The sequence below is a fragment of the Tympanuchus pallidicinctus genome, unplaced genomic scaffold, assembly GCF_026119805.1.
Source record: "Tympanuchus pallidicinctus isolate F22 unplaced genomic scaffold, pur_lepc_1.0 scaffold2, whole genome shotgun sequence".
Lineage (NCBI taxonomy): Eukaryota > Metazoa > Chordata > Aves > Galliformes > Phasianidae > Tympanuchus > Tympanuchus pallidicinctus.
The window spans coordinates 10,848,472-10,860,667 of NW_026294721.1; the positions used below are offsets into that span (position 1 = coordinate 10,848,472).

General features: G+C 39.9%; 1 protein-coding gene across 3 annotated transcripts; it reads right to left on the reverse strand.

The window, feature by feature from the left end:
- Positions 1 to 446: 446 nt before the first annotated feature.
- Positions 447 to 12,095, reverse strand: LOC128080067 (uncharacterized). Of its 3 annotated transcripts, none has more exons than XM_052681877.1 (6): positions 11,078 to 12,095; positions 8,233 to 8,333; positions 6,004 to 6,336; positions 4,490 to 4,612; positions 2,930 to 3,036; positions 447 to 1,864 (listed from the first exon to the last, which is right to left on the reverse strand). In XM_052681877.1, the coding sequence occupies exons 2-6, from the start codon at positions 8,282 to 8,284 to the stop codon at positions 1,811 to 1,813; spliced, it is 669 nt and encodes a 222-aa protein (XP_052537837.1). In that variant the 5' UTR covers positions 8,285 to 8,333; positions 11,078 to 12,095; the 3' UTR covers positions 447 to 1,810. The 3 variants fall into 3 exon arrangements, with proteins under 3 accessions (XP_052537837.1, XP_052537838.1, XP_052537836.1); XM_052681878.1 differs by having other exon boundaries at positions 6,004 to 6,333; positions 8,233 to 8,955; XM_052681876.1 differs by having other exon boundaries at positions 8,233 to 8,955.
- Between the last annotated feature and the right edge of the window lie 101 nt (positions 12,096 to 12,196).

Consider the following 12,196-nt stretch of genomic DNA (forward strand, 5'->3'; position numbering starts at 1 on the left):
TGGCAATCTTTATTTAGTGGTTTTACTTATCATCTGAATATTGTACACATCTCTTCACAGATCTTACATATAGAAGTAACCAGTAACAGATAAAATGGCCAGCATTTACCACACCCAGTTACATCTGTGATACATAACTGAGAGTTTCCTTGACCTGTTCTGAAGGTCACCACTCCTGTTACTGCCTCTGACTCTGTGGTGTAGAGAAAAAAAGCTGCAGTGTTTGCAGAAATCAAGGACAGTCATGTCTGTGAGCCTCAAAGGAACATGGCACAGCACAGCGCTCACCACGCAGCAGAGGAAGCATCTGTAATCATGACTTTCAGGACAAAAAAGTCCAAGATTTTAAAGTGACTGAAGTTCAAAAGGAGGAAAAGAAAATCCTCTACATAAATTGTAGAGTAAGAAATAATTTCTCTCTTGCAGGATACACATCCACAATGTACTGCAGCCACCACAGCATGAACAGAGCCAGAGCACAAGGCACGCTGTAAAGCAAGTTCACTACAGGATGCTGAGCAGCCAGCAGCCAGCAGTTGAGATGGCGCCAATTGCCTGGAAGGGCTTTGGAAAGCTGCTCTGTGTCCAGCATAGCAGACACTAGGCAATAAATACACCTAATTATATTACATACAACTTCATTTAAACCAAGTATTTCTTTTGACACAGGAGACTGCATTCTCTGAAAGACTTTCCGTAGCTCTGCAAATTAATGCCTTGTCCCTTTCCACAGGAACACGACGCCTCCTGGCACACCACCCATGCTATGACACTGTCAGCACAGATGACCTTTTCAGAGAGCAGACGTCATCCTGTCCGTACTACTGACTGCCTGGCCAAGTCATTACCATGACGTGCATTTTCCTTTAACTTCTGCAATTTCACAGAATCATTTGAGTTGGAAAACAGCCTCAAAGGCCATCTACCATAGCTCACCTGCATTCAACAGGGATACCTCTATAGCTCGATCAGGTGCCAGTCTGATCTTGAACGTCTCCAAGGATGGGGCATCCACCACCTCTCTGGGCAACATGAGCCAGTGTCTCACCACCCTCATGGTTAAAAAAAACCACAACAATAAACCTTCTTCCTTATATGCAATGGTAATCTCCTCTCTTTTAGTCTGAAACCATTTCCCTTTGTTCTGTCACAACAGACTCTGCTGAAGAATATGTCCCCTTCTTTCTTACAGCCCCCTTTAAATACTGAAAGGCCACTCGCGGGTCTCCCTGAAGCCTTCCCTTATCCAGGTTGAACAGCCCCAGCTCTCTCAGGATGAAAGACTGATTTACAGAGCGGCTACCTGAAGAAATGCATTTGCTGTTCAGAGGAAGTTGTTCAGTACAGAAGATTTTTCAAAATATAATGCATCCTATATTATTTCCATACTCTGAACATGGAGGAAGATTTAGAATCATAGAATATCCCGAGTTGGAAAGGATCATTTGGTCCAACTCAAAATGGTTGAGTTGAAGACAGTTTTCTAAAAATTGCTCTCAAAATTCATAGACTCCTTACAATAAAGTCAGTCAGAAAACATTCAGGAAATGGTGTTGAACCAACCTTTCTTCTGACACGCTTGTCGCAGGAAATGCATGTAATCTATATTCCAGCACAACATTACATACTGTTTTCAGTTCCATAACTTGTTAACAACATTATTGTTATTACATGATCCTTTAGTTCTGAATGTCAAAGTGGATTGAAGCTCCTCACCACACCCCAGTTGTAGACTTTGCAGCTGCCCCAGTTCGTGGGATTTGCTCATCTGCTGCACTGGGTCCAGTAGTGACAGCGGGTTTGTCATTTTTTAGTTTGATGCATCGTAAAAAGAATCGAGTGAGTTATAAAGCGTAGACACAGCCTTAAAAAACAAAGAAAATTTCATTAAAGGCTATTTAAAATGAACCTTATATCCAAGATACAATATAAAGCAAAGCCAAATGAAAAGAAGGACAAGCACTGGACACATCACAGAAGCGTGGAGTTATAGTTCTAGATGGAAATTACTGACATCGAATGGCAAAATCTCCCTATGTTGGGATTCACTTCTCAGCTAATGAAGCACCAGAATCAAGGTACCCACCTTAGGATACCAAAGATATACGGGTCCAGGTGTAAATAAGGCTCTATGAATTCTGAAATGCAAAAGCATTTCCCTTAATCATTTAGCTCCAACATTTCTAAAAAAAAAAAGTCTACCATATTGTTCTTTCTGGGTGGGTGCTTTTTGATGCAGTAAACCACCAAACTGACGTGGCATCCAGATGTTATTCTGGGCTATACAGAGACCAACGTATATTCATTTCCTAAGCACAGGTAAGTTTTGGGAACTTCAAGTCAGTTCTTCAGCAAAACCTGAGAATTAGTGTTCTCCTTGAAACGTGCACAAAGGTCTGAGCTCCCAGACACACAGCAAATAAAATTCTGATTGTAAAACAGTAAGAAGGTGGATGCTGTAGAGTGCACTTCCCTCTGGAGGCTTTCTGTTTTTGCCTTCATAAATCTACCTGCTCTCAGCAAGCACTGCAAGTTGTAATGGCCTTTTGCACTGAAGCTGGTCCAAGAATATATGTGAACAAAATTATTGCTATTTTTCACTTCCTTTATACTTCTTTCAGACAGTATTTATATTGAGATTCTCCACTTTTTGCTGCCTTTCTTCCCAGAGTCATTGAACATAACCACCTTAACAAGTGAAACCAATACTTTCCTAGTATTCTGTGTCTTTTTCCTTAATTCAGAGTGCTGGCTTTTAAAGTACTTATTTTACATTTTTGTGCTTCAGAACTTCTTCGCATACAGTAAGATGCCATTCTTAGAGCTGCAGTTTATCATTGCATGCTCTCAGTTCAGTCATACTCCCCACTGCCTTGTTTTGAAATTCTTTTCCTCACAGCAAGAGAAAGCTCCTTCATAAACCACTTACCCATCCAGCTTCTTCTCTGGTGGATTCAGTTCTTCTATAAATGTCTGCCACCTCAAGTGTCTGCTCCTCCTGACGCCCTTCTTGTGGTGCAGGAAGCTGGGCAGAACCTTAGTAGGAAAAAGTTACGGTCACCGCTTTCTTGTTGCCCACACTTTTATTCTACCAGAGAAAACTGCTGAAACAAAGTGTGCAGAGCTCATGTATGGCTCAGTGAGAGATGATAGTATGGCATTGTGCAGGCAGACGATATCAGCTACCTTCTGATTTGTCAATTTTTCTTATGTGATAGAGATCTTGATAACAGCATGTGCCACAAAAAGCAGTCTAGTAACCAATCAGCTTACCTCTAAGCAGACACCCTACTACTTACCAGTTCTCACATAGATCTCAAGTTCCATTCCTGTGTCACCTCCAGTTATCAAAACAGAATCATATGTTCATAGATTTGTTTGAGTTGTTTAAAGATCATCTAGTCAAACTTCCCTGCAATGAACAGAGACACCTACAACTTGACCAGGCTGCTCAGAGCTCCTTCCAGCCTGATGTTGAATGTCTCCAAGGATGGGGCATCCACCACTTTTATGGGCAACATGGGAACGTCTCCTCCCTTTTAGTTTGAAACTATTTCCCCTTGTTCTGTCACAACAGATGCTGCTAAACAGTCTTTCTTTCTTACAGCCCCCCTTTAGACACTGAAAGGCCACTCCCAGGTCTCCCCAAGACTTCTCTTCTGCAGGCTGAACAGCCCCAGCTCTCTCAGCCTGTCCTTGTAGGAGAGGTGTTCCATCCCTTGGATCATCTTTGCAGTGTCTTCATTGTCTTCTGGATGCGCTCCAACAGGTCCATGTCTTTTCTGTACTGAGGATTCCACATCTGGATGCAATACCCCAGCTGGGGTCTCGCCAGTGCAGAGTAGCGGGGCAGGATTTTGACCTGCTGACCACACTAATATTGTTGCATCACAGGATACAGCTGGCTTTCTGGGCTGAGAGAACACACTGAGCTTAGTGACTCACCTGTCCTAACTGCCCCAGATTTTTTTTTTTTTTTTTAACTGGGAGTTGAATTGAAGAAGTTGAATGTCATAGACATTCCTCCTATATCCCTGATAGCCCACCAGCTGAGTAAGCCTCTATTGCCACCATAATATTCGTGTTATGTAGTTACTTAACATGCTGCCTTAGGTTCTGCGTCACTGGCCTGCACCCATCACCTGCAGATGACTTATTTCTACAGTTGTCCTGCACCCTTCCTGTGCACTATTTTCTCTCATGATTTTTTCCACCCAAGCCAGGTATCACTAGCAGGAATAATGCAGAGTTAAATTCTAGATGCTCAACTTCTTTTGGCTGTAAGATGCTCGTCTGAGGTACAGCCAGTGCCTTCTGGACCCTCCTCTCAAATTTCTCAGCTTGAGGTGCCCATTGCAGGTAAAGAGAAAGTGAGCAGAAGTTGTACCTTCGAAGTCCTCTTGGTGATGCCTCAAGTTCATCTGTTCATACAGCTCAAAATAAATATTTAGTTTAGAAAGCATGCGCTAATGGAAACACTGTCACTCACCAGAAAACGTCGACTTCTGTTTCTTTTTGTAGCAGAAGTATAAGCTCCCCATTGCAGCTAAGAAAGGAATGATGGGAATGATGAGCCAAACTACTGACGTTTTCTTATCCAATGACTGAGCTTCTGCAATTACATTTGTAAAGTAAAGTTATGCACAACTCAAAGAAACAATTGAAGAACATTATTACAAACCAAACCAAAATGCAACTTTAGGAATGAATCAACCTATTCTCCCACTCATATGCAAGGTCATCTGTGCTGCATCATTCGCGCTGGATGCTCTCTGATGAGTATTACCATCAATCCCTTATAACTCATAAGGGATTCAAACTCATAAGGGACTCAAACTTATAACTCATTGTTCCTACAGTAATGAAAGCTTTACCCCAAGTGAATCTGAACCTTTTCTACTGTACTTCTAGGCTACTGCTACTTGACCAAGAGATGGAGCAGATCACTAAACTCAATTCAGGAGAATATTTCCCCCTCCTGCTTAGAATAACACTATTTCATTCACTCTTTATTTCAAACCTCCTTTGGCGTTTTCTAAATCTTTTGTCATCTTTGTGCCTCCATTTGGACTACCAGATGGTCAGAAGCATAAAGCAGTGCCCCAGACTGGACTGGATGAGCAGATGTTTCCGTGCAATAAGCGGCAGATGTAACGGGTGTATGATCATTTTAAGGTCTAGTCAGAACTGGCCACCTTGTCTTTTCTTTATAGTTCAGAGGCAGAAAAAGAGAGAAGGAGATTGGCATTTTCAGAAAGTGATGCCTGGTATCTCGAGACAGCTGTGAAACACAAGTGAGGTAAATTACTTTCTAGGTACAACGCACTCTTTCTCTGGAGTTAGGTGAAGCATATCTTATCCCTGCTGCCTAATAACTTAATTGTGTTTGAATACACATTGCATTAATGCTTATCAAACTTGAATTCAGAACTGGGACCTTAATTTGTTCTTGCTAAAGTTTAGCGCATTACAACATTACAGTAAGATAACATAGCCTCTAGAAATCAACTTGTCATAAGTTAATGGACAAAAATTCTTATAAATGTAGACACTCTACTTCTGTATCTTTCATAGTTATCTCCCACTTTTTTTTTAAAACGTGTTCTCAATAAAAGTAAATGCATGTTATTCAACAGTGACCACGTGATTATTTCATCCATATCCCACAACACAAAAGATACATTCATAATCTCACATCCACCCTAATGGATTCCTCTAAAGAAGCAATTGGGTTTGGGCCTTTTGTGAAACACACTGCTGTTACACAGGTTTTCTGGATCTTAATTCAGTACTAATTCTTCTTAGTAAAACCCTTAAAGAAGAAAGCAAACACCTTACACTGGGATAGTTAAGGCAAGGAGCTTAAGGTAATTGTCATAAGGAGCTGTTCAGGCCCTGCTGTGTTCATCTTGCTCATTCTGAGATCTGCAGCATTGAGGGAGGGATGTGGGAAAGGGAGGAAGTGATAAGCTAAGTGACATAAACATACTCTTGCATTCTTACCTCGCTCTTCAACGACCAGCATTGTTCCATTTCCATACACTTTTTTACAGAAAGGTATTTCAATAATTATCTCACAGTAGTAAAACCCAGTGTCATTTGCACTGGCAGCTTCAATCACTAGGACATCCTTGATTTGATGGGTGACGTTGCGTACATAGACAAGATTTGATGATACAGTTCTGGTGATGTTCTCCTTATTAACAAGATACCAGCTGATTCTATATCTCTTAACTGACTTTTCCCAAATACAGGCTATTTCAGTGGAGTCTCCAATAGACAGATGCATTTCCGTCGGTGTTTGGGTGACTATTACATTACTGGGATCTGCAGCTACTGGGAGAAATACATATAAAGAGAAAGAGGCAATTAGATCATTTAACATCTCTAATATCTACAATTTTAAATACTATTTTAAGTAATGCTAATACTGTAAAATCGTGATGACATTAATTTTTATGACTAGTTACTACCCACTTCTTGAAAATAGACACATTGTGGCTAAAGTAAACTTTTACCATGTGTTGTATCACTTCATCACTGGTGCAAAACGTGAAGTTTTTCTTTGTACTTGTCAATATACTTATTTTCCCATTTTGAATAAATAGCTTTTTTTTTTTTAATTTAATTTTTTTTTTTTAAATAAGAGATGTTGAGTTAGAAGCACATTAAACACATAGTTTTCATCTGCCAGATAAGGAATGACCAAAAGGAGTTATTCGGAATGATTCATCCATGATGAAAAAGACTTGTCAAAAAGAAAGAAAACCCCCCTGGAAATTTTTGTCCCCATGTAGGAGTTCTTTTTCTGCCCTGCTTCTACTTAGTGACAAAAAGTACAGCATTTTTGCCTTGGGTTCCGTAATTTTGTTTGAAATTTCCTTTTAAGTTATTGCTGAAAAAGTTGTATCTGTAGCACGACATTTACCTCCTTATGTTATTACGTATCCCACTCACACCACAGTTTTTTCATCAGGTTTTCATTTGGCTTTAAGCTAAGGCTAACTCAGATATCAGAGGACATCACACTTTTTACTCTTTGCTGCTTTCAATCACTTACTGCCCACCCGCTAGATTGTCTCCATGAAGTGCAGTACAGCAGTGTACAAATTATTTTCTTCCAAAATAAAATCACTGTGCATATATCAGATAATGTTTTTATTCAGTGTCAATGATTTGGTTGCTCATCACAGAAATGCCAGAATCTATCCCTATCCAGAAATACAGATCTATCCCTAGATTGCTGATCATATGGATTTCATTTGCTGTGTGAAGAACTATCATCACTGTTCTTCTAGTGTGTAAACTGTTAAAGTGAGGAACTAACCAAAAGGAGTGTAAACTGTGGAATTTTCTTCCAATTCTTACCCTGCAACTCAGATTCTTTTTCCAATACATAAGGAACGTGATGACTTGGTCTTCAGCTGCTCCTAATGTGGCATCTGATTAATTTTTGTTAGAATTGCATAAATTATGTTTTAACTTCTTTAGCTTCTTAGCCATCGTACCTAACAGCACTTCTACTTTTTCCTCACAATGCAATGCTCAACAGCACCTCCATTTCAGTGAGCCCAGCCATTTGCAGCTGCTCTGTGAATTACCCAGACCTTTGCTGGATATGTATGAGAAGAAGAGTAACAGCAGAGGCTCACAAAACCAGCCTGAAATTCTATCAGGAGCCTTATTATTACAACATTATGCTGGAAGCCAAATGCTTTGCACTCCCTATTGAGGATACTTCTAAGTAAGAACTCATCGTATTTACTGCAGTCAATTTGTACAAACAGCTCTAAGTTTGCATTAAGATGTAGACTAAAACAGAGTATCTTCCTACATTAAAAGCAGAGAACACCGTAAGGGTAATAAACAGCTGAACAATAAGGGAAAGGACCGATGCAGTGAGCAAACACTTGGAAGCTGTTTGAAGAACTGATTGCTTATGTCACTTCTGCTCACTTGTTTTGTCATTTAAAATACATTTAAAATGTATTTTAAAAGTCTAAAATTTGTTCCTCTACATGTTTTCCTACAACAATCTCTTGGTAAAACTGCCTTTCAATCCCCCACACGCTTTAATTTTGATTTCTGGATTACAATAACACACTTCACTTTTGTCTCACATACACACAAGTCTGAGGTTGACATGCTTTGGGCTGGATTTAAAATAAATAAAAATCTCAAGAACTACAGGTTACTAACGATAAAAGAAGAAAAGCCATAAGCAGTACTTACCTAAGCAGCCAACACACGTTGCTAAAAGGAGTTCCAGTGAAGAGACTACCATCACGCAGTTATTACGGCACTCACATCAGGGTGTCTTTGCTGAAGATGAACTAAACAACAAATGAAAGCACATCAGAGCTCCAGCTCAACTTCCTCTTCCCTCATGAAGTGACGATGACATGAAATGCAAGTATAGCCCCGTGTTTTTCTATGCTCTTTTTGATGCTGCAGTTGTAGTTGTCTCTGCTTCAGAGCCCAGTTATGCCTTTTGAAATCACAAATCTTCTCAGAGTTTCCACCAGTTGCCTTTCCTCACAAGCAGATGGGCCTCCCTTCCGTTAAGTCATGAAGGGCTGCCTTCCAACAGTTGCAGCACTTCAAAATTTACCACTTCCACAATCTTACCTTCGAGAGCATTTTGTAAAGATGAGATTTCTCACTTCCTAAGGCTGTCGATAGTCTTTTCCATCCAAACTGAGTAATGCTGCCCAAGCCTAAGAGGCTATGCTCATACATAGGTTACACTGATACCAAGCACTACTCCTTCATTTCTTTATCACACATTTGCTTGAGGAAGATTATGAGCATGGGTTGTATGAAGTGAGCTATGGTATGTCATCAAGTTAATGGCTGTCTTGATGAAACTCATCTCCATTCAATTGTTAAAAAAATAATCTGAAACTCAGACAACTGCACTGATTTTTGATGCCAGCCCAGAATCACTTAGATTGCCTGGCAGAGACAGAGAAGGCAAAATACATCATCAGCCTTATTCCCTTGACTGAAGATCTTTCAAATGCAAAAGTAGCAGGCCACACAAAATCGTTCCACAAATATGCTTAGTTGTATTACATTAAAAATTGCAGAGACAGAAGGTAAAAATAAAAAAGAAATTAAAAATCTAATAGAACATGAGTAGTTAATTTAGAAGTCTTGGTATCAGCCTGTCTCATCCACAAAATATTCTAGTGCCAACATCTGGTTGGCAGCAGCACCAGGCACGTGTCCAGAACAGCTGAGCTGCAATTTGTAATGAAGACACAGCCACATTTACAGCCTAGAGCACTGTTCTCATCTGTCAGCAACAAAACACGATGCATCAGTATGTCTGTATCTCAGCATCTGCCTTATCAGGGTTGATTCTACTGTCACTTGCATTGCCAGGTCAAACACAAAATATACCCCAATACAAGAGCAAAGATAAGTAAGTTCCTAAAACCGCAAATTCTAGGACTGCTGTAGAGTGTCCTTATCTCTGATGGTACCCAGCTGGCTAGAGCTACTGAGAGCAAAACAAATATCTTTGAACTGAAGAGATAAATACTTAGAAATATTCTATTAGCTATACTAGTACTGAAATTTTGTTAATTCTGGTGCAGAATAAATGAAATATGTATGCACAGATCCAATGGAGAAATTAGCTTCTTTTCCATTTAAATATGTGTATTCGTGCACTTCGCGTTCAGGTGTGCAGCTGGCAGCTCCATATGTAGAGGCTGGACGAAACTTTTCCAATAGTGCTGACAGCAGCTCACATTCACTCTGAAAGATGCTCTGGTTCTGATCCAAAGCATCCACTATCAGAGACGAAATGAATTGGCATAGAAAGAGGGATAGAAAAAAGGTTTATTTTTAGCCTGCATTACTTCATTGTAGCAGTTCACAGCATGACCCCACAAATGCAAGGTATTCATATTCAGTGGTATTACTGAGTGGGTGGAAAAAATATGAGCGTTTCTCAAGGCAATCTGCATCACACAGAACAACTGTGTGGGTCAGAATGCATCCGCAACAGAGAGATTCTTCTCAGTTTTCTCACTTTGTCTACAATTAACATCACCACATTTGGACTCTGCAAGACTCATGAGTCTTCCTTGCCTCCAGCAAACACCAGGTGTGAAGCATGCTGCCACTTGGGCTCTCACCTGGCTCTGTGTAACAGACCTGGTAACATCTCACTACCGCCAGTGGAGCTTTACTTGCTTTCCATGATACATCCACACTACTAATTTTGTCCAGCTTTCACCCAAGCAAAAAGCTGAAAACTTGGTTTAATATTATCTCCAGGACTCTTCTCAAAACCTTTGTTAGCATGGAAATAAACCCCATCTAATTTGTTTTCCAGTAATGAATGACAACTTACATCTGAGCAGAAAAACAGCTCCGCAGCACAACAATCGGCCAGCTGTGCCTACCACAATTCATTTTCAAATAAATATGAGTGCAAGTCATACTTTTACCTGCTCTAGTGATTAAAGTAGTGATCTGCAATATTTCCTCTTAAAAAAAAATACAACAGAACACCATGTAATTATTGCACAATGAAAATAAATCAACCATGGTAGTGGTATCAATGCATTCACCAAAAGCATCTTCTCAAACTAGGTGAATGCAGGCATGAAAGAGGAACTACTTTGGGCAATATTTGCTTTGCTCACTCAGTATACAGCTCAATTTTATAACCTACCAGCATGCCTTATTGTTTTTAACACGTGTATCAGACAACACAACCAGTTCATCCACAAAAACACAGGGTGAAATCATACCACTGTGCAACCTACACAGTGCCCATGCCCATGACGATACATGATACCTCCAAGCAGAGACTGAAAAAAGATTACCAAAGTGACTCAGTTGAACACATTTTGTTTTCTGAATACACACAAAATAAAATGAAAATAGCTGCCATCATCCTTTACTGCAGCCTGGTTACAGTGATATATGCTTTCCCTATGGGATTAACGCTGCAGGAAAACAGCTTCCACTGCAGCAGGGCAGGTCAGATTGGTGTATGCCAAGTGTTTATGGCCAAGTGTGAAAAGTAACAAATATGTAACAACAGCAGTCCACCTACTGAAAAGCAGCACTTTCTGGTGATTTTAAGGTGACACAGTCAGTTTGTACAGGCTGTCTTCACAAAGAAGCTGACAGCAGTGCAGCTCTTTCAGCACAGCTGTTTTGCAACAGTCCTTTCCACTGTCTCCTTTGTTCTGGAACAGCATTTCTGCATGGGGGGAGAAATTATTGGTGAAATAATCAGAACTACATCAAAACAACTATCACAGCAACACTTTTTTAGATGAATGTAGATCTGAAATTATAGATTTAAAACCCATCTCTATTTCCCTTTAAATCCCATGTGTTTCAAGTTCTGCTGGCCAGAAATACAGTTCTGTACACAGCACAATTCAGCATTACCACTGCAGTAAGCGATCAACTTGATTCTCATCTCAGCCACGTGCATTTTCACAGTGAATACGTAAATCAAGGGCATGTGAACAGAATGAGATTCTACAGTTTCAGCTAAGAAAAAATTGAAAAGTGTAACGTTGCTTTTGAACACAAAAACATACCAGCTATTAGGAAAGCTGGTTGCTGTCTGTTTCCTTTAGCTGCTGCTCAATCAGATCTGCTTAGAACTTGCACTTACTGTCAGTTTCTCTCTAAACACTGTCCTTTGTATCTAACTAGAACAGAACAGAAGACTAATGGGATAGTGTGAGGCAAATCTAGTCAACTCCAGATCTTAAGAGAGACAGTTTTAATGAACTTGCTGCACAGGAATACCAACACCGCATTCAACTTGAGTTCACAGTAAAGCAGAAAAGTTGTGGTTGTTGCCTGAAAGACAAAGTAGCTTAAAGACATGATTGGCATATAGAAACAGAATGGATTTGGGCAAATTATTATTCTGTGACTGAGAAGCCATCACTAACAATAAAAACCCTGTGAAAGGACTCTTGAAACTATCACAGTAAGAAAGACAATTCAAGACTAGAGGACTAATGCGCCTTTGTCAGCATTCCCAAATGAAACATCACAGAAGCAATCACTTTAAAGCCACCCACAGCAAACATGAAATTGTTCAAACCACTTGTACTGCCACACTAAGGCCATTTTTGTATTTTCAAATTGAACAAATTTCAGTAAAAAAAAAAAAAAAAAGAATCGTAAGTAATTAAGTACTAAAAAT